The sequence below is a fragment of the Macrotis lagotis genome, chromosome 1, assembly GCF_037893015.1.
Source record: "Macrotis lagotis isolate mMagLag1 chromosome 1, bilby.v1.9.chrom.fasta, whole genome shotgun sequence".
In the NCBI taxonomy this organism is placed as follows: domain Eukaryota; kingdom Metazoa; phylum Chordata; class Mammalia; order Peramelemorphia; family Peramelidae; genus Macrotis; species Macrotis lagotis.
Genome location: NC_133658.1, coordinates 124,435,921 through 124,459,173, shown reverse-complemented (window position 1 = coordinate 124,459,173; position 23,253 = coordinate 124,435,921). Strand labels below are relative to the sequence as shown.

Below are 23,253 nucleotides of genomic sequence, written 5' to 3'. Positions count from 1 at the left end.
ATAGTAATTATTAGAATCAAGACTTGAACCAAGTTCTTCTAATGTACGTTGGCCTTAATATATTGCTTATAATGCTTGCAATGCACTTTACAAATATTATCTTATCTGGTCTTCACAGCACCCTTGAGTTATAGGTGATGTTTTTTCCTCATTTTTCAGTACAGGAGACTGAGGCACACAGCCTATGTAATTTGCCCAGAGTCACACAACTTGAGACAAGATCCAGACTCAAGTCTTCCTGGTTACAAGTTATCTACTGTACCTCTTCTAATGCTACCTCTAATACCAGCCTTCTTTCCACTATACTATGCTGAGGATGAAGACCTGCATTGAAACTATTTCAAAATAATGTGGTTAATATTATGTTTATATTCTAGTTTCTAGCATGAAATGGAGACACTGCCATAGTTCAATAATCATTATTCTCTGTGTACTGCAATAAGTAATAATAATAGTTAGCAAAGTGCTTTACAAATATTGTCTCACTCTATCCTCACAGCAACAGAGGTTAAGTGACTTGCCCAGGGTCACATACCTAGAAAGTATGTGAGAATGGATTTGAATACAAGTCTGCTTTTCTACAAATCCAGCTCTCTATTTATTCTACCATTCAACTGCCTCCCTACCCCCCCCAAAATATATATATATATATATGTGTGTGTGTGTGTGTGTATACATACATATATACACATATATGTACATATTCTTATATGAATATATATAATCTATAACTTTGCAGCTTCAAAGTCTGATATGATAATCTTGTTATTATATACTAGCCAATAATGGAAAGAGCTTACATATATTCTTTCCTTTGACCGTCACAATAACCCAATGAGGTAAATATTTTCATCATCCCCATTTGACACATAGACTGAGGGAGATTAAGCAATCTTCCCAGTCACAGAAGAAGTATCTGAGGTGAGATTTGAACTGAGGTCTCTCTATCTCTTATGTCCAAAAATACATCCACTATGCCAAACTGTGTCCTAATGCACTAACCTGATTTGGGTAGTAATCCTCATTAGGGCTAATGACATCCTGATAACTAAAATATGCTTAAATACTCTCCCACCCCCATACCTCCCTTTATTCTTGGAATTGGCTGGCCTTTTTACATAACTATCAAAGAAAATATCTGTCCTTTCTGACTTAAAAACATTTTGTTTCAGGAAATCAAGATGGTGATATACATATTACTTGAAAGCAGAAAAATAAAGGATGGGGATATACTTGTTACTTGAAAGCAGTAATTTCCCAAATTGTTTACAATATAACACCAAAGGAAACTTTCACAAGCATGTGAAATTTTTTTTTGCTAAGTTTTCACACAAATACAGACAATACTGTAATGTAATGATGTAGCTTTACCTAGTGAGCTTTCAATTAACCACTAGGGATTTATCCACTTTGCCAGTAGGGGCAATTTTCAGTCATAGCCTGGCATATGCTGCTTTCAGGATACCCTGGATCATCTCCCAGTCTATTAGTCAATAAGAGTTTATTAAATGCTTGCTATGTGACAGACCCTATGCTAAGCACTAAGAATAAAAAGACAGGCAAAAAATTTGGTTCCTACACTCAAGGAACTCACATTCTATTGGAGGAGGTAACTTGTAAAAAAATAAATGCATAAATAGTGTGAAAGAAGATAATTTGGAAAGGAAGAGACTGAGATAGGAGGGGTTAAGGCAGGGGAAGGCTGCCTTTAAAGGTGAGACTTGATCTGAGCCCTCAGGGAAGCCAGGGAAGCTAGGGAAGCTAGGAGGTTGAGACAAGAAAAAAGCATTTCCAGCATGAGAGATAGCTGATACCAATGCATAAAAATTAGGAAATGGAGAGCCCTGGATGAGGAACAGCAAACAGGCTAGTGTATCTGGATGTGGTATAGAAGGGGATGTAAAAGGAAGTAAGGTATAAGAAGACTGGAAAAATAGGCAAGAGGCTAGTGTGTGTAGGGCTTTTAATGCTAAACATTTGAAAATTCACCTGGTTGAAAGGTGAAGAGGGAAGCATTATTAAGCAGATGAACTCACAGACATTCCAAAATTACATGAGCAATATAAGGCTCACACTTGGCAATCCAAAGCCAAAATAAATGATTTTTGGATTATCTGGATGACTGATCCCATTCAACAAGGCAAAAAATTGAGAGTCTTATTGACTTTGATACTAAAGATGTCAGTGACCAACCATGTGAAGAAGTATGATCCAATGGTTAGTCACAAAACTAAAGATGATCAGTAATAACCACCCTGCATATACCAATGGTTGACATACTTTTGCAGAAGTACATTTCCTATTTCAAACCACTAGAGTCTCTTTAATAAAATGGTCTCTAGAGGTCTGAAAAAAGTTGGCTTGCCTCCAAAGATGAATAGCTCAATCCCTTCTGATCAGAAAGATCTATCCCCTGCTTGTAAAAGGGGAGAAGTTATTCCAAGTAGAAGCTATTATAAAACCTAAAAATTTGATATCCCTATTAACTGTTACAATTTCTTCAGTTTTTTTTAATATTGTCATACTCCCTCCTCATCAACTGAAATTGTCACAGGAAGGATTGGAGTACAGGTAAAGCAATGGAAAGTAGTTTTCTGATTTGTAGAGGAAGGAGAGAAAATTAAGCAATGAAGTCTTTTTTTTTTAATAGAAAAGGGGAGATAAAACTTCCCAACTGTCTAGTCTATTACCTCTACTTAGCTATGCTGCCTACTTTCAGTAAGGAATTGAAGTACTGGCAGTTTAAGGGAAAAACATGGGATCATGAAATTATTTTTCTTCATTTGCAAGCCTGGTACCCAAACTCCTATTTCAAGTTTCAATTACCCACACTTTTTGCTTGATTAATAGCCAAAGAACAGTGATTAAAATGACAAAACTTTCTGGTAGGCTTCTTGATTTTCAATTTGCCATAGCTTTGACAAAAAAAGAAAACACTCTTTAATTCTGTAATCTGTCCCCTTTCTGTTTGGTTACATTTGGGAAGAATATGGAACACTGTATGCAAATTTCAAACATTGCTGGACTGCCAAGAAAATTCATTTAGTAGTTTAGGCAGTTTCTTAGGGCCGTCTCCTATCCCAATAATTTTGCCTTTGCCTCTTAAAAGTAATTTAGAGGCAAGAAGAGAGAGATCAAGATGTTCAAGAGATGGGAAATAGTGGTCAGCACTTCTAAAAACAACTTACAATCTTGTTAAAAGTTTTTAATATTGCAAAAATAGTAATAAACTAATAGGTCAGCATGAAATGCTACATTGAACTACACTTAAAGCTTTCTCCAAGTCCATGGAAAAGTGACCTAAGCTGTTGTAGGTCCTTACTGGCAGTGAACCTCAGCATACTTAGTTTTAGGGGTGCTATTCTATTACTTTAGAATCTATCAGTTAAGCCTTGTTTTGTTTCCTCTTTTATTCTTCCCACCACTTCCTCCTCTATTTTCCCTTTATTAGTCCTCTCTTTGCCTTATCTCTTTGTTCCTCCCTTGCTATTTGGCATGTCTGGAACTGAACTGTCACAGTCCTGATAGGAAATAGGCTGATTACTCTAAATTAGCAGAGATTCTAAAAGGTAGTTTCATTGACTCAAGGGCATTTAGTGAATTATTGGCAAGGCCATGAAAACCAGGCATCTCATCTCCAAATTTGTGGCTTTGAATAATAAGAATAGTATTCTTCCTTCAGGACTTGCCACATCATACTGGGCAATGTAAATTTTTAATCTGAAAATTTGTGTTAATGATTATCTAAATTTTACTCAACTATGGCTATAAATATATATATATATATGAACTTCTATAACCAATTACTAAGAATTTAGCACATAAATATTAATAAACACTATTTGTTCATATTAAGAAACAACAATATCCAAGTACATAGTATTATCTGAAGAGAGAAGGAATTTTTAAAATCAGGATATGTATATATACATATATACATATATGTATACAATTCTCAAGTACAAACAGAAAATATATATATTTCAAATATAAAATATTTTCTGCCCAATGAAACATAGGTAGAGCAGAAAAATTTTGCACATGGTTGCCTTCAGTTAAAATTCTCCAAGAATAATATTTCAAATTTAAATGAAAAAATTTATAAAGCTTCCACTAGTCAGTAAAAGAAAGTTTCAGGTCCATATATTCTTCAAAAGAACATAGCATCAGAAAAAAACAATTAAAATTATTTTAATCAATTTGGATAGTCTTACAGATGCTTTTAAAAATACTATCAGTTCACAAATATATTTTTCACTTTCTATGTTCTCACATGCACTTAACTTAGCCATGCAGTAGGAAGTAAGTGGGTTTGAAGAAGTACATCGCCTATGTAATGAGGCAGCTAGAGGCTTAATTGATAGAGCACTGAACTGGAGTCAGGAAGGACCTGAGTTCAAATCCAGATTCAGATATTCCTACCTGTGTGACCCTATCAAGTCCCTTAATAGGTGTCCTATTATAAAAATGGGAATAATATCACCTGCAACATTTATAAAGTACTTTGAATATCACCTGATACCTGTTGGGTGTTGAGTAAATGGTTGTTCCATTCCCTATCGATGTTTGATGTCATTTAAAATGCTTTTGTGGGCAGTTAGATGGCCAGATGGAAAAAGCATTGGGCTTCAAAGTCAGGAGGAATTCAGATGTAGCCTAAGACACTAACTAGCAATGTGATCTTGGACAAGTCACTTAACTCCAATTACCTTAAAATATTTTCTAAAACTCTTACATTTTTAGCCCCAAATTATTTCTTTTAGATCTTGAACTTCAAGTCTTTTGCTCAACTGCAGGATCGTTTCAATACATCCACAGGTTAAAATGAATATTGAACTCCAAACAGCATCAATATTGTGTGTTGGACAGAGCTACCTCAGAGTCAGGAAGTCCTGGATTCAAGATTTACTTCTGCATCATACCTTTCTGTTATGAAGTAACTTTAGCAGATGCTAATCTACATTAAAAAAAAGTTCCTCTCTCAAAAATTCAACTCTGGTGAAATAACAGATTTAAAAAAAAAGGCAAAAGCACAGATTGAAATAATCAAATAAGGTTTCAGATAAAACCTTCATTCATATATACATATATACATATATGTATGTATGTATAAGTATATACTTGTCCAACTTCCCTAACTTTTAAAAAACAGAATATAGTTGATATCCATATATTATCATTTGAAATCTGATAATATCAAAATTTTGAACATTTTTTAAAAAAGCTAAAAGATCATGAATAATAAGGAAAGAAATAGGTAAAAAGAAAATTATTATAAACAATAGCTATCATATTACTATCCACAAAGAGTTTAGATTTTCCACAAATCTCAAAATTACAGAGTCGGAACAATTGGTAGATTCTTATGGAAAGGATATTGAATTTGGTATCAGGAGTCCTGAGGCTAAATACTGCTCCCAATACAAACTATCTGAGAGCCTATCACATAGTAGGGCACTCAATAACCATCTGAAATAAGGTAATGACTTGTCAGAATTTTTGTTGTAATTTCCTACCATGTAAAATTGAGGCAATAAAACTTGTACAAGCTTACTTACGGGAGGGTCATGTAAGAACATAGCAAACAAGGGCTACATAATTGGAGTTTCCCCAGAAGAATATCAGCTCCCTGAAGGAACAGTTCAGAGATTTTTTTTTGTCTTTGTATCTACAGTTCCTAGCACAATTTCTTAACATGTTTTGTTGAATTTAATTTGCTGATTTTCTAACACTACTAGATATACTATTGTAGAAACCTAAATTGGTTCCTAATTTGTTCCATACAATAATTGATGAAATTATATAGATGGCATGGGATACAATACAAAGGATATTAGAGTAGGGGTTAAGGGACCTGTACCTGAAATCACGTCTATGCTATTTACCACTGTGCAACCTCTCCCTTCACCTCTCTGGACCTCAGTCTTATCATCTGTGAGGTACAAGTTTATAAATACATACTTTAAATATTAAACAATCTAAATTAAATAAGTGATCTCTAAGGTGCCTTCCAATTTCAAAATCTATCACTCTGTGAAGTGTGTGGCTGATTAAAAGACCCTCAGCCAACTAACATACCCTGTTTCTAAACTTTCCTGCCCAGTCACTTACAATTTTCATTTGGAAACTGAAGTTGTTTTTGTTTTTCTGGAAATTAAATTTCCTATCATCTTTAGCACATCTTCATTTTTTAGGTTTTTCTTTTTTTGCAAGGCAATGGGGTTAAATGGCTTACCCAAGGCCACACAGCTAGGTAATTATTAAGTGTCCGAGACCGGATTTGAACCCAGGTACTCCTGACTCCAGGGCCGGTGCTTTATCCACTGTGCCACCTAGCCGCCCCTTTAGCACATCTTTCAAAAGTTCAGTTTAGTTTTAGGAGACTCTTAAGATAAAATAAACTCGGATTTGTTTCCTAATAACAATTATACTATTCACCTTATGAACCAGTAATTCCTTTTAGGGAACTTCAGAGAACTGAGCATTTGATTAAAGAGACAACACCACAGGGATTCTGACATTGAAGCATTTACCGAGAAAGTTGAAAATACTGATCTTCAACAACCACATAAGATCATCTCAGTTGGGGGATACAATTCAATTCAATAAATATCTATTAAGTAGGGTACAGGGAAGAGAAAGCGGACAAGGGGGAGGATGGGGCAAGGGAGGTAATAGGAAGAAAAGAAAGAAGAGAAAGAGAGGAGAAAGAAGAGAAGGGGAGGAGATGATTATGATGATAATGAGGAGGATAGGTAAGAGAAGCAGTAGAGGCTAAGGGTGGTGATCCCTTATACCTCAGTTATAAGTCTCATCAACAAAATTCAGAAGCAAAAGTATCAAATGCCTTGACTACAGGCAGATTCCAATCCAGATTGAAAGGTAATTGGGAAATATTCAACAAAATTAATAAAATACAGTGTTATAGATAATGTTGATTTTGGAGTTTCTAAGTCAACATGCAGTTCACACGGGTACATTTGTATGACATCACTGATTTAAATTAAATTATCTCCAAAGTCTCTTCCTATTCTATATCTATGCATTTACAATTCTAACCATAGTCTTAAATTGCCTTCTTAAAAATAAATCCTCCTAATTCCATACATTTCTAATCAAACTTTAAGAAATAAATGTCACTTCTAATGTACTTTGAAACTTTAAAAAGTTCTAGGAATGAGTAAATAGGCAATTATTTTCTTTCCCTTTCTTCATCATAAAGTTATTAAAAGGTAACTTTAAACTTCATATTTTTACAAGGGTTCATGCAAAGCATGCTGATACTTTTCATGTCAACTATTTGATCTTTAGGCTATGATGGGTAAATTACTAACATATTTTAGAATATATAATTAAAGAGCAACTAGAACAACTGTGAATACCTGAAAGAATATCTGTGGCTAAATCAGGTAGCTTCAGATAGCTTAATTTTTGATTATACAGAACAACTCCATCACAAGTAAGATCATTATTGCCATATATGTTGTTTTAAGTATTAGAAATGTTTAAAGATTAACATATGGTAGAAAACATTTAAGAGGCATAACTATGCGTCTCTTCTGACTAAACTGGATCTCTTCTGCATGCTCCAAGGCAACAAAATGCACTTCTAGGCTCCCCCAAAATTTACAGATTCTGCAGGAGTGACACTCAGATATTTTCTATTTTAATATCACAATAAAAAAATCCTACAGTGATGAAATAGTGAAAGTTGGGAAGATAAAAAATAGCAGAGGCATCAGAGTCTATTGAGAGGAGGTTGGTCCTGGAATTAGGAAGACCTGTGTTCCAGTTCTGCTATGTGAACATTGGGTGAATCATTTAACTTTGGTATATATGTGTATCCACATATGTATAAATATAACCAAAAACTTGCCTGCAAGACAGGATGAAAACGGATGTCATTATATATATATATATATATATATATATATATATATATATATATATATATACACATATATATATGTATATATATATATATAATATCTATATGTAACCACAAACATTTATATGCAATGCAAAAACATGGTTCTGAGAAAGTTCTGGATTTAGAGATTAAAAAACCTGGATTCAAATCATAGCTCTGTTTCTTATTCCCTGTGTGATCATGGTCAAGTCATGTTTTCCTTCTTACACTCAGTTCCCTCATCTACAAAACAAGGGAATGGGTCTACAAAAGTTTTGAATTCCCATAAAACTTTACATCCTGTGTCTTTAACATATTTGGCACTTAATATACATATAACTGTCATTATCTTTATTGCCATACTAAGTTGACAAAAGAAAAATGTGTGGCTTCATCAGCCTGGTATTTCTCTGATTTATCTTTGAAAAGGTCTCTAATGTTACAAAATTATGTCCTTTTGTTTCAATTTTAAAAATACTGGTAATTGAAAATAAATAGAAAATGAATAAAACTTTGTAGATTGATATTAAATATCTGGTGAAATCTCATATCTCTTTATACATTATTGTGGAAACAAGATACATATGAACCCACAAGTAAAACTTTTAAATCAACTTATTTTATTGGTCACAAGAGGAAGAATTAAAAGTGCTAGTCAATTGCAGAGTAGTTTTCTGTTACTTTGCCTAAGTTACAGTTGAGCAGCAGTGTTAAATTCTGTCTTTCAAACATTAGTTTAAAAGTTTCCTCACAAGCTTTCCTGCTTCATCAACTCCATACCTAAATCAGGATGGGTTTTAAAATCTTTTTTGCATTTTAATTAAGAAAATTCTACTACAAACACTTTAGGTGATGGATTGCCATTAAATATTACTTTTATTTGAAATTGTTCATTCATAAGAGACCACGTTTCCTGAGTGGCAACCCTGCCCTTCACTCTTGAACAGTTCAGATAAATGTATTATTTATTTACAGTCTATTGTATACATTATTTATAGGGAATATGCCATAACTCTACTGAGCATATGGAATTTATCTTCACAAGATAAAGGTGCTGTCCTAAGTCAAAAATGGCATAACCATAAGTAGGAAACTTCTCTATCTGTCAGATATATAATTTTTATCTAACTATTAAATATATTTGGTATAGTTCTAGATGTGTAAACTCTTTTAATTTTCATTTTTTCATAATGATCTTTGATACAGCTTCTATTAAAAAGAATTATATGTTTGTATTTATTATTATTATTGAGCATAATAATAATGAGCTAAATGAAAAATAATATATGCTGGAAAAGAAAAAATAGTGAGAGAAATCTATTAACTCTTTCTATCCATCATGAGTTGTTAGTGCTTTTTATTTCCAACAAAATCTGCTAATGCTTTCCATCTGTCATTTGAATATGATGAAGAGTCAAGTCTTAAATTTGAATTAGGAAGACCTTGATTCAAGTCTTAACAATAACATATACTATCTGAATGACTTTGAGCAAGTTATTTGACCTTTTAGGTGCTTTAGGAAACTCTCTGTATTCCAAAGCTTAAAAGTGACAACCGAATACCTCATAAATGAAGTAATAGAGTAAAACTTATTAAAAGAAAAGAAACTAATTTCATACTATAAATATATATGGTAGGATGTTGTCCTGTTTCATCCTAATTTAGTACTTCATGAGCTGAAGTTGCATGGATGAGAGCACCGAGCATTTCTTTGAGTCAATTTAGTGAGGTAATATAGAACACGTCTGTCCAATTCAGAGCCCCCAAGTACACTCTTGGAGGGCAAATATTTATTGTTGTGATTACCATGCAAAGCTCATAATGGCCTTTATATAAACATTTTTATTAGGCTCTTCTAGAAAATTTTGAGTTTGGGGCAACTCTAAGTTCCCAAATTTGCCTTCAGTTTAGATACATGGTTGCTCATTTTCCTTTTGTAAAAATGTTCTATCTAAATGCCTTAGCAGTAAGCTGATTTATTGTTTAATATTATTGAGATCCCACAGTAGTAGTTATTATATATAGGTGGAGTAAAATGACTTAGAAAATTTAGTTTGGGAAAAAAAACTGTATTTTAATTGGTTAGAAGTTTCCTTGAATAAGAACAAACACCGTCATTGCAGTTAATTTTAACTTGTCTATAAGGTTGTCAATGTTAATGAAGGTGTCTAGGAATTATGGAGATATTAAGGTGAGTTGCTTTCTCAGGAGAAACAAAATCATGCTCAACCCACTTCCAGTGGGAGGGGAGGTATGGAGAGATAGAGATACCGAGAAATGTCTTTATCAAGTATGCAATTTTTATGGAAAATGAAAAGTCCTCTGGTTAATTCAAGTAATTCCCACTATTGTCCTTTTAGAAGTCTATGACTATTTCATTATAAATTCCATCTCACCAGAGATTCGCAACAGTCAGGAATGCACAGAAGTTACAAGAGTTTTATGAGATATGATATCAATGCAAATTTAGAATATGGAGATCTAAAACCAAAACGGTCTATCAGTTAAAAACATATTCACAAAAACCCCCAAATATTTAGAGGAAGAGTGTGAAGTAGCTGATATGGATCTTTAGCTCAAAAAACCCACAGCATTGAGGAAAACAAATGTCATAATAGATAGGAATTTATATACAGTTTTGAAGCTCCTTCAGTAAGACAGAATGGCTCACAAACTTTTGGTTTATTTATTTATGTTTAAGTCAGTAAGTCTTTTTTTTATTATGTCAAGGAGTCACACATATAATTAGATAATAACCCCAGCAGTACACATAAGAAAACTCAGTTGAGACTGACAAAATAGCTCCTTTTCATTTCTGATATAAGGAGCCATGAAAAACAATGTAAAATAAATAATAAGAAACAAATTATGATGCTGTCTTCCTGGAATAATTATTACCAACAACCCAAATATTTGAAGCCAATTCAAAAAAGCACCATGAATCGAACAGTTTTAAAGTAACAGGAACAACCAGGAATAATGGCAAAACATCAGCAATAATAGATAAAATGAAATAAGAGCATAACCTCTTCTGTTTAACTAGCATAATACGTCAGGGGAAAACTATATCAATGAGAATTCACTTATTCCACTGCTTATGTTTTCCTAAGTAGTCAGATATAATATGATATATATGATAAAAAGTAAATATGATATGTATATATGATAAATATGAGTATATATGATAAAAGTATAGAGTAAAAGTAAAAAGTAAAGCTTCATTCTATACCCTCAAATTAAATAACTAAAACCTAAGTTAAAGTTGTTTTGCACTCAAAAAATTATTAATTTTTCAATTTTGTGACTGAGCACATGTATTAATGAGAGAAAAGTTATCTGAATGTTTTAAAGTGAAGATCACTAACATTACACCCTGGCATTTTATTCAATGAATATACATAAAACCCACTAATTTAAATAGAAAATATACCTACAAGTCAATTCCTAAATTGTATTTTATGGATGATAAGTAACATATTTATTTTCCATTAAGTTTTATCTCATAAAATGAGATACAGAAAAGTTATGCCATGGGTACTGTGCATCTTTAAGATTTCATAGTATGACAAATATGACTTCTAGTTGTTTGTATAAATCCATGACACAGATGGACAACAAATATACAATAGGGCAAAGCTTGAAGTTAGTTTGATTTTCCAACGGGTCAACAAATTTCCAAATGTCAAGGTCAGTTTTCATCATTTGCAACCAAGAAGAGTTTTTAAATATTTATCAATTTTTTTCTTTTTGAATTTTATTCATTAATTATATGTTTTCTAGATGAAAAAAGTTACCTAGTAAAAACATTGAAAAAAAACCCAGCACTCTGAAGTCTTCATTTGCTTTTAATTTTATCCCTTCAAATTAAATTGATTTAAATTAGATTCTAGTAGTTTTAATATTTAAATTAGGATCTTATATAAGATTCTGAATACAAGTTATTAAGATGTCAAGTATACAAATAAGCTGCTACATAATATGGGATATAATGACCTGCCTAATGTGCAAAACTGGACAAAAGTGGCATATAGGCACACTTGCTAAAGGATTCTTAGATCTCTCTGATCCACAGTAATTAAAGATACAGTGAGAATGACATTGTTATTACCGTTGTTTTAAGTTTTAAAATATATAACTTGATACCTAAATTTCATTCACAAATGCAAAAGGAGGATATCATAACTTTAACTGAGTCTTAGAAGTTACATTTGTAGATTGTGGTTCTAAATGAAGCTAAGTTAAAATTTACTAAGATTCATTTCCATTTTAATATTTATTTTATCTCAGTTTCTCCTTCTGAGAAACAGTGGAGAGCTCAACAAAAATTTCAGCCATTAGTTGTTTTACTTGGGATTTTGAAAATATTTGCCCTAATAAATGGAAAATAACTAGCCCATGATAATTCACATTTAGCATTTTTAGGGTTATAAAGCATTTAAGTAGTGCAACTGCTTCTATTACCTCTACCTCTAAGGAAATTGTGATTGTGTGGTTAAATGACTTGCCCACAGTCACACAGGTAGTAAACTCTCAAAGTCAGAGTTTAAACTCAAGGCTCTCCTGGCAGACTCCTTATTTCCCTAAGCTGTCTGCCTGGTAAACTCTACCAAATACATTATATTTTTATGTTCTTTATTTGTAAAATAAAATAGCACACTATTTTGTCTTGAAAAGAAAATCAAGCAAATGCAATTTACATTTTGAGAAAGTGCTGAAACTTTCAAAACTATTTTATATTTTGTGTTCCTTTTTTACAAATACGATAGCTTTTATAATGGGAAGATAAAATAGAAAAGCAAAGTCAAATGCTACAGTTGCAAACATTAAAGATAATGTAGCAAAAATGACAGACTGGTGTCAGTTTATTATCCTTCAACTACTTCCCTGTCTGTGGAGTCAAATAATGTTGAATTATAGACTTTCTTGTAGGAAGTCTTATTTCATGTTCATTTTTGATCATTTCCCTACTAGTCCCTATAGGAATTTGGCTGTTTGCCTATTTTCCTTTTAAAAGTTTCTGTATTCCTAATTGGTTTGTGTATAATGATTAAATGATCATTTTTTTTTAATTTAGCATTTTACGTGTTTGATATGTTTACATAAGAAAGTATTGTTTTCTCAATAAAAAAGCATAACATACTTCCCACACTAAGCCAACTCATTTGGTTTTATATTAGTAATTTTTCCTTTTAAATAAGTGAATATTGCACTCTTTTACCAAGAGCAGTTTGAAAGTGAATTATCCATGTGCATCTTATTGTAAGGCAAATTTCTTAATATAACTTTTAATGAAAAGTTAAAAATACTTGGTCCTCCTAGAGAACCTAGGACTTAAGGTAAACTGACCTTCTACCAGTCAACTCCTTGGTAATAGTATATAGCATATTTGTATTAACTTAAAAACTCAATTTCTAGTATGTGAATACAGTCTTTGTTTTTTAATCGTATAGAGTCACACTGCATAATTTTCCTCCCAACACCTAGCAACAGCTGTGTTTTAAATCTTTTTTGGACAATGACAAACATATAAAAAACTTAAATATGCAAGTGTTGGAAAATGAAATTATTTTTAAAGTGTTTATTTTCAAAGTTGTGCAATTATGGGCACATCTTGGTTGCGTTTTAAAAATTCTTAGATCTAACTTGTAATTCTCCTTTCCCTTTCTCATTACACATCCTACCCTTGTTCATTTTTTAAAATAGCCTTTAAGTCTGAGAATACTAGCAATAGTAAACAACTTTACAGGTTTCAGAGTGATAGGCAATGGAGGCCTGAAGGGAGAGGGAAGCTGTTCTAGCGACTTATAACCACTGACTTAGTTAAATCATTGAACAATAGTTAGGGACTTTACTTGCAAAAACTTGCAATCCTATCATTGTCTTCCTTTAACCAAGGAACTTGCAGCAGGAACTATCACTAAGAGGCCTAAGTAGGGGAAAAAAACAGAATGCTTTCTCCTCACCCCGCCACGCAATAGGATCTATACTTAAGGGGAAAAAAATTGAGTCATAAGATAATGTGATTATCTATCTATCTATGGATAGATGTAGATATATAGAGATATATGATTATATTAATATGTCTGTATATTTATATGGCATTATATATGTGTGTGGGTGTATATTAGTATAAATTTACTATTTCTCAAAAATCTGTGCACATTAAACAAAAATCTATATCTACTCCGAAGTTCAGTTCTAAATAAGTCCATGACCCAATCACAAAGTATCAATAAAAACATCCCATACACAACTAACTTTCCATTCAAAAGGTACAAAGCAATAAATGGCCTAGAATGAACATCCTAATTAGCTGGTGTAGTGACAAGCAGTCAACACCTTATTATTTAATCATTAAAGGGAATCCTGCTATCATTTCCCTTTGACATATTTCAAAGAAGAATTAAGAATGGAACACATGACCCATATCAACAATCAAAACTAAACTTAGATGATACTGTTATCATGGCATTCACCAAGGAAGGCCCCACAGCATACAGGGCTTGGGGCACCAGAAACTCTGGATGAAGACAGAAGTATGACCCTTTTCACAGCTCCATCAAACATTTACAATTTAAATAAGATGTATCCAAATGTAAGCATTTAGAAACAAACTACCTGACAAAGAGACCATTTTACAGCCTCCTGCTGCTTGTCTAACAGTCTCCTTATTGGATGAAAATAAATGGTTTTCATTTCTACTAAGTATTAGTAAATATATGGTCAATTCCTCTATTTTTAAGCAGGTTCCCAATCCAAGACCATGTAGATATTTTTTCTTCCTCTACTCCTCACACCTCTCCCCCCCCAAAAAAATTTTTTAAGTGCTCTCAAACCTTCTTCCCCTGGAAATAAAGGGGGGGGGAGGGGAGGGGAGGGGAGGGGAGGGAGAGAGAGAGAGAGAGAGAGAGAGAGAGAGAGAGAGAGAGAGAGAGAGGCGGAGAGAAGTTTTCGAATACGATTCCAATTCCTAGTAGGAAACCATTCTAATGACAATGTGAGAACTTCAGCTGAAGCAATAATGCAACGTTTGTTTGGCAGAATGCGAACCAATTTTAGCAAAATAATTTGTCTAAAAAGTCTCTTCTATTCTGAAACCACGTCCTCCCCTCCCCCAACTATCTCATAACCCAAACCCAGACCCAAACAAGATCAGATTCTTATCCACGCAGCCCTTGCTTGGTGCCTCTCGGTCCTTCAGCCCCTCTAGGGTGAGCTGCGTGACCCTTACACCCATCCCCTCCACCGCTCCGCTCCAGTGGGCAGCCGCCCCTCTAAGGATACTTCCTAATACTCAACTGCCTAAGTAAAAAAGAACTTTTGGTTCGATCCCCGAAAGGGCAATTCTTCTCCCAAGAAAGTTGGGTAAATCAGGATTGATATTCCACAGGCTCAAGAAAAGAGAGTTGGGGGTCAGGGGCTCAGTGTTGCGTCTTTAGCATGCTCCCCCTTTTTTTCCTGTCGCCCGGACATAAGCACCGGGAACATCTCGGACCGTGCGTTTGTCTTGGGCCTGAGCTGTTTTTGTCCTCCCAACCAATTTCACAGACCGCATTGGAATAGGGGTGGGGGGAAGCTGTCTGAATTCCTGGGTTCCCCCTTCGCCCCCCCCCAAGTAAAAGACAGCTCGGATTGAGGCCATAGGAGATCCATCAATCCAAGGCCCAGGATTATGGCCTCTGGCGCCTACTCCCTCCATGAGCCCCCAGCTCATCTAGCTACTTCTTTCCAGCCCTGCCTCTTCCAGGCTGTCTCCCTTCCGCTAGAATTGTTTCGTGGTACATTTCTCTGTCCGCTTCCAAGTTCCCGCATCAGCCTCCGTTTCCCTCTTTAGCATCTTCCTGCGTCCCCCAGTCCTGAAAGACAATGATCCATGGCCTTCTAAGCCTTTTCCCATCCCGAAGCTCCCAATTTCTCCCCTCTCCTCTCAGCTTCCAGGTCTCCCAGGCCACATAGCTTACTTTCCTCTAGCCTGCCTCCCTCTGCCTTGCACCACAGTTATCTGAGCCCCACTACCTCTGGCTACCTTCCGCTCTCGGTCCCACACGCCTCGTAGCCTCAGGTTGGGGGGGGGGGGATGGGGGGCGGGAATCCTCTGTTAGCTGAGGGAGAGCTGAAGGGTCGGCTCAACCTGCAGGTACCGGCCGTCGGGAGAGGGCGCCAACCCTCCCTCCCTCAGTCTTGGCCCCCACTGTGGGAAAGGGACAGCATCTGGAGGCGCCGCCCTACGGGACTTCTTAGCAGGGGGGCAAAGAGACCTACTGCAGGACACCGCGGAGGAGCTGGAGGTGGGAAGGAGAAAATGTGGGATTACTAGTTCTAGTGGCTACTTAATCAGATAAAAGGAACAGAAGAAAACATTACAGGGCAAAAGTGGATTTACTCCGACTTATCCCTCCGGGAAATCCAGGGGTATCAAAGCCCCACGTCCCTGGTCCCCAGTCACAGAACAGCAGCCCAGCCGAGTTGGCTGCCTCTGAGCCCTCTTTGGGAAGAAAAAGAAAAGAAAAAAGAAAACTGAACTCCACTGGCTCTAGAGACAGAGGGGTTAATTAGATAACGAGACTCTGCGGCTCACATAACACCTGGAGGGGGATCTGCACAGCCCGAAGTAGGCTTCAACATAGTATCAAACAGCCTTGGCCACATTCACAGGCAAATGGAAAGTGGAATCCTTCTCCCAAAGCCTGGTTAGACAAGGGGGTCTCCCTGCCTGCGGGGTGATGGACTAGTAGGGTAATAGTGGAGGGATGGAAGGAAAAAGCAGAGGCCCCAGGAGCTAGAATTGGTGCTCTTTAACGTTGAAAACCGGCTCTCGGCATTCACCCCCCTTCCAACAACCTTGTGCCCCTCGTACTGAATGGGTTTAGAAAACTTGTAACGAATCCCGAGTCTGTCTACAGTTACAGGTGAAGTACAATCCTGTCTTCTTTTCCTCGTCTTCACACATCACACAAAACTAGGAACATGATAACAATCAGATTTGCTTTTACTCCTTCCAAACCAATTCAGCTGCTCTCCCCGGAGCAAGATTATTGGGGTCACACACGAGCAAACACACTCCAAATAAGATAACAGCGCTGTGATCCCAGAAATGTCAAAAGTATCTCCCCAAATGCGAAAACCAAACGTTAAAACGGGGCAGGGAAAACTACACAGATCCAACTTTTTAAGAAGCAAGTGTAATTTTCGCATTACGATCTATACAAATCACACATCGAAGGTAAACTACTAACCAAGGTACATATGGATGAGTTTATAATATCAATTCTCTAAAGAAAAAACTCACCAACAACACAAAACTACAACTTTGCCCCTTTAGTCCTGACTTTAATAAAATAATGATTCCTTGGGAAAATGGGGTATAAATCTTCATTTTGGAGGCAATTAAAGTGTTGATTTCATTCATGCCCCTGAGCGATTCTTGTAATTTGCTCAAATAGCTTTATGTACCCAGCACTCCGGAGCTTTTAGAAACCCATTTTCTAGTTAGGCTTGTTGGATGACAATTTTTATTCAACAACAGCTTTCCAAGTTTTTCCCTCAGCTGAATCTGCATTTAACAGCTCCCTGGATTTAGATAGTGGACAGTTTAACGCAGGATATAAGACTTAGTGTGAAGGGACTCTTCAACAACTCTATCTTTCCTTAGAGGAAATCGGTTTTCCTAAAACTCTCTGTTCCTGGCCTTTTTTATACATTTTGTTGAAAGTTTTCTCACTCTCCCTTATCTTCAAAACCTGAGAAAGGGTCCTGTGCTGATCTCGCTTGTAAAATCAGACCAGCCAGTTCTGCCTGGACCCAACAAGAAAAATACTAGTCTAATAAGCCCTGCTTATCTTTCCTAGAGACCAGAATACTGGGTAGTTTTTAAGAGGAGAGGGGGAGGGGGAAATCTATTAGACGATGCTGAGGTTGAAGTGTAGGGTACTCTGGTAAGTAATCTATAAAATAACTCCCTGGCTGATAGTGCTCTAGATAATGGCAAATCTTGCTAGGGAAAACCCAGCCTGCTTGGCTGAGCCTTGCCTTAACAAAGGGAAGAAGGCCTCCAGAGTCAACTGATCATGACTCCTTAAGACTGTATTTACGTGCCAGATCATAAAGAAGGAATAACTTCGGATATTCTTTTATTTATTTATTTATTTATTTACTTAGCCGGGGGGAAACAACTAAAATCCTCCCAACATGTTACAACAATGAGCTACCCTGAACCCAGTTTAAGCTTATCCACTCTTCACATTTTAACTTTAATTGGCCTTTTGTAACTCCTTCTAACAATCCAGATAGAGGAGAGAGAGAGAGAGAGAGAGAGAGAGAGAGAGCCAGCAGCTACAAATAAAAGTCATATGCCACCAATCAAACCAAGTGGAGAAGGAAGGGGGTGGGGGTGGGAAAGGAGGTGGAGAGAGGAGGAAGGAGGCTGCAAAAGTCACCACTGTCACAGAGGTAAAGCGCTCACATTTTGCTCCTTAACGTAGAGAATTTCAAAAGCCACTAAACCAGCGGGTCAGGAGACAAAGTAGCAGTTGGAAGATGAGTAGAAGGGAGGAAGGGGGGGGGGGGGAAGTCCATATTTATCTGTTTTTATAACCTCGGCCTGGTTTTATTTTTCTATTAAGTACAATAAAATGGGCGAGTTTGCAGCAGGCACTGCACAAAGCAATGTTCAGTGAGGTCTAAAAGCGTTGGGCCGAGGAAAACTGACAAGACAGGCTAATGAACCGTATAGACAGGAAGAAAATAGCCAGCATTTGCTAGATTTCAAACCTTAGCTGTCTTTTTTAGACCACCTATCTTGGATTTATTATTAATAAAACAAAATAAATAGGTTTCAGTCTTTTCATTGGAAGGAAAAAAAGAATTCCTAAAACAAAACCCAACAACCAGAGGCAACGAATGGCTACAAATGCTTCAATTATTATAAAAGGTAAATAAAATAAAGACTAAAATTAAAAGCGACAAGAAACAGGTCAAGTTTGCAGGCAATGCTTTTACAAGCTCATCTCGCCAGGTCGAATCCCAGAGCAAGCCTTAATGAAGCAATAATAGCCACATTATTCAAAAATTTTCATTTCGATGGAAATGTATCTAAAAGGAACTTAATCATATGCAAATAATAAAAGGAGGCGGTAGTGACCCAGTAAGCGATATGCATACAGATTTTTTTTTCAGTGATGTTGAAGGCTGAAGATCGCATACCTGATCTGTTAGATTTGCTGATCTTGTTATATCTTCACTGTCTGATTTTGATCCGCCTTCTCTATCGTCTATCACCAAATCGATAGGCATTTTCCCTTTCAAACAGCTAATATACCGGTGGCAGAAATTGTCACATAATTCGTGTACCTACATTATGAAAGAAATAAAAAAATGGAAATATAATCAGGACTACATAAATGAAATTGACAAGTGCAAACCACCCCCCTTGTGAGATCCAAAGTTCCAAATAGGGAAAACACACTGCAATTGTCCTCTAGAGACCCCTAGACGCATCCAGAATTAGGAATAACTTTCTTTTCTAGCAAAATAGAGATATCCCAGAAAATTGACAGTGACAAGATGATTCACAGGCTACAACATATTCAACACCCGTGTTAAATTCATCTGCTCCTGGGGCTGTGGTCATTAGAGAGGTGACCTGAGTGGGTGACACTTAAGGTAAACTATTTAATTTCATCCAGTTACTTAATCATAACCCCTTCTCTAAGAGGAGCTAAGGATAGAATTATTTTTGTAAAAGGAGTTGTAGCCCTTCAATGACATGTATGTATAATATATTTTTTATAAGAAGTTCCCCTTGGTACCAAATATATTTCAGGACTTTTTATTTTAAAGAATAAAATTACTTTGTCTCCAGGAACCCACAGAAACTTTCCCAAGATTTTTTAAATTCCTCAAAATGTGTTGAGGTAAGTTAGCTCACAGGCCTAGCTATCATTGGCATGTAAAAATTCACAAGAAACTCCTATCCTTATATGCTAATGTTAGTTTGAAATAGAGTGCATTAAGCTTTTATTGATGATATTTATAGAATAGTTAACAAAATTGCATTCTATTGCACCCTTTCTTGGGTAAGAAGGTGGGGGTGAAGGCAGTGTTCAGATTCAAGAAATTGAGACAACTCTCAACTGTGCTTTGTCTCTGCAAAACATTTAATGAGCCTCCTTCACCATCTCCCAGGGTCTCACCCACCCCTCCTTCTCCCTGTTCCTCTTCCCAGTACCAAGTCTCTGACCTGCTTCTGCTCTTTAGAACATCTATAAGCACTAAAACTAAACAAAAGTTCTTGCAGAAAAGAGAGAGGCAAGAAGGGAAAGACAGTTAGAATTCGATCTTTAAGAGTCATAATGTATACAACAAAAGAAAAGCAACATTCAGAATATCAGCTGTGATGCAGAGAATTGCAACTATTTATACCCAGCCAGCAAGGTTCTAAGATGAACACAAGGCCAGGATGGTTTTTGATCCCAGTTCTAGTGGCTGAAATTGTAATTAAACTGAGAAGAGAAATGGACGCTAAGATTGGTCTTGACACTAATTAGCAGAAAGAAAGACATTTATGCAAATTTACCAGAAGCCTGAACTTCAGCAATTCTGAACCTTATGTGGGGGGAGAGGGGGGGGAAGAAATTACCTTCTCTAATTCCAACAGATGAAACCTTAATACTTGTATGGCTTGGATCATCTGTAAAGATACAAAAAGTATGAGCATCCCATTTCTGGATTTCAGAATACACTGCAACTATCACTGCTACTTCTATAGCCTGACTGTTCTTCCAGCAATTAGACTTATTTTGATTTATGATAATAGCACTAAAACTTAATAGCAGTAACTGCACAATCTAGAGGTTTTATTTTACTTTTTTTCAAAAATCTAAATAAACACAACAATAAGGCAATATCGAAATTATGAGGATCATAAACACTCCCCTCCCCCACTACTTTCCTCTTCTCTTGTTCTCCCCAAAGTGTCAACTATCCATGACTATAGTTTCCGGAAAAGGAGCAAAGAGAAGATATATCAAAAGCATAGAATTTTGGTTTATACCATTTTAAAACTTTTGCAGAACTTTATGGTCTAAATGATTGTTTGAGTCATCTCTAGAGTGAGGTTCTTTTGAGGGTCAGGAAAAATTGGTAAACTTTGAATGCACACAGACTAACTCTTAGAATAAATCCCAGCCCCGATTAGAGTTATGCAGCTAGGCTGTCATAAAAACAAATGCTTGCCTTTGGAAGAGGCTCAGCTCTCCCTAGCTATCTCTGAGTTTATTTACCCGGAATCACCACACTCTATCTATCGCTGGTAATTAAAAATATCCATAAAACAGGAACATTTCAATGGGAGGTTGTGTGCCGGCAAATACTTTGAAAACTCCGGGTTTTCAGAGAAAAAGCAAGCGAGTCTAAGATTGGGGGAGGTGGTTAGAGTAGGGAGAAGGAAAGAGTGAGGGAAGAAGGAAAGGATGTCAACTCTTACCAAGTTATCCAGTTCAGGATTAGAAGAAAATAGAGGTTTTTCTGCACGGATCTGAATACAAGTGAGAAGGGGAAAGGGAAAAACATATTTGAAAATCTGGAAGCCAAAAATGCAGGCATTTTTTTTGTTTCATTAAACTGTCGGGGGGCTATTATGTACTCTCCAGCGCAAAGATCGGCCAGAGATGGTACGTACATCACGCAAACATTTAAATGATGTATCCAATAAGCCGAAAATACCAACAGATCTTTATTCCTATCTAGCTACGGTCCCTCTAGAGTAAAAGCTGCACATCTCACACGAAGTAAAAATCAGAGACATTACAATGTATCATCACCACCACCTTCATTATATATATTTAGAGAGCTTCCCATGTTGGCTTTCCTGGGCGGGGGGTGATTTGAGGTAAGAGAAAGTAGCCGGTGGAAGTGAAATCTAGATGGTTTTTTAAAAGTAACCACTGGCAAGGACACTAATTGGAACATCTTTGAGCAGCTGAAACACGCAGAGTTTAGGATACATTGTTGGCTTGTTCATTTTTTTATCTTTTTTTGGGGGGGAGGGTGTTTTTAATTTTTGCTGACCTGTTTGGCGAACACTGCTATGTCTTCATTGAAAGACTCTGAGGAGCAGACATCCCCGCCTGCTACCCCCGGCTCGCGGGGTGTACAAGTAGCTAATTCACATTTCTCAAAAATCAGTGCTAAGAGAGGGAACAGGGGGTGTCTGCAAGAAAATACAACAATCACAAACAAGAAGGTGGTTAGTCCTAAAAATCAGTGGAAAAGGTTCCCAAGAAAGATATCCAGTTGAGCTAGAAGCAAATCCCCACCACCCTTTTTTCCTTCTCCCCTCCCCCATGCCTCCCCGTTACTTCTCACCTACCCTTCAACCGAGAGACCTGAAGTCGAAGGCCCTGAGTCATGGACTGTATCTGAGGATCGTTTCAGCATATCTGGCCAGAGAAATTGTTAACATTTGCTAAGAATAAAACCAAAGCGGTTCCAGCAGCCATTTTGAATTAACTTTGCTACCCCCACAAGCCCTCCTCCCTCCCTTCCAAATTCAGGACTTTCTGGAGGGGAAGGGGGTGGGGGTAGGGGTGTTGGAAAGGCTTGGTCAGATAGATTACTCAAATGCGGACGCGCAAATCCCAATGCATCGGTAATTTTAGTGTTCCAATGGGATTTGCTAACTTCGAAAAGCGGACCGCTCTGGCTGCTGCACCGACTCTATCCCGATTGCTCTAGTGATACACTGGATTGATTCAGTGGCATTCAGATAGCAGGAAGCTCTCTTATTTGACTCATCCCAGAGTTGCCCTCCCTTGTCCCACCGCCCCACAGAAATAAAGTTACTTTCAATCTACTTTTAACCTTCCTTTGAGCTATGTAGTGCCACACAACTTCCCGGAGATAAAGCAAGTGGCCCGAATTTTGTTTATCTTAGCTCATGAAAAATCCCTTTCCAATGTCCAGGAAGGTGTTTCAAGTATTTTATTAGCTCTTACGGCCTGGTAAGTAATTTAACAGTCTGGTGGGGAGGGGGGTTCCAACAATAAAGCTACCCCCATTCCCAGTTTTCTGTTCTCAGTCTAGTCTAATTGCAAGAAGGCTGCGAAGAGGAACCTTGAAGTTTAAAACAAATCCTTCAGATGTGTGACCAGAAGATAAAGGAATAGGAGAGTAAACAGTGGAGAGTGATTCAAATACAAATACATGTGTGCAAAATATATTTAAATGCAAGTAGCTTCCACGGAGTGAAAAAGGATCTAAATTTCACTAGTGCACAATAAGCATAAATGAACTTTCAAGGAATAAAGATAAAGAATACAGCTCAATGCCAAATCAGCTGACATTAA

General features: G+C 36.5%; 1 protein-coding gene across 3 annotated transcripts in view; it reads right to left on the bottom strand.

Annotated features, from left to right (window-relative positions):
* Positions 1 to 23,253, bottom strand: part of MEIS1 (Meis homeobox 1) — a 153,785-nt gene that overhangs the window by 126,700 nt on the left and 3,832 nt on the right. For 2 of the 3 annotated variants that reach the window (XM_074207415.1, XM_074207428.1), the window contains exons 3-6: positions 21,977 to 22,118; positions 21,393 to 21,443; positions 20,547 to 20,597; positions 19,112 to 19,258 (exon numbers count right to left, since the gene is read on the bottom strand). In XM_074207415.1, the coding sequence (XP_074063516.1) occupies positions 19,112 to 19,258; positions 20,547 to 20,597; positions 21,393 to 21,443; positions 21,977 to 22,118 (391 nt within the window). Of the gene's footprint in view, positions 1 to 19,111; positions 19,259 to 20,546; positions 20,598 to 21,392; positions 21,444 to 21,976; positions 22,119 to 22,277; positions 22,348 to 23,253 lie in introns of all 3 variants that reach the window. The other variant, XM_074207421.1, reaches the window with a different exon arrangement.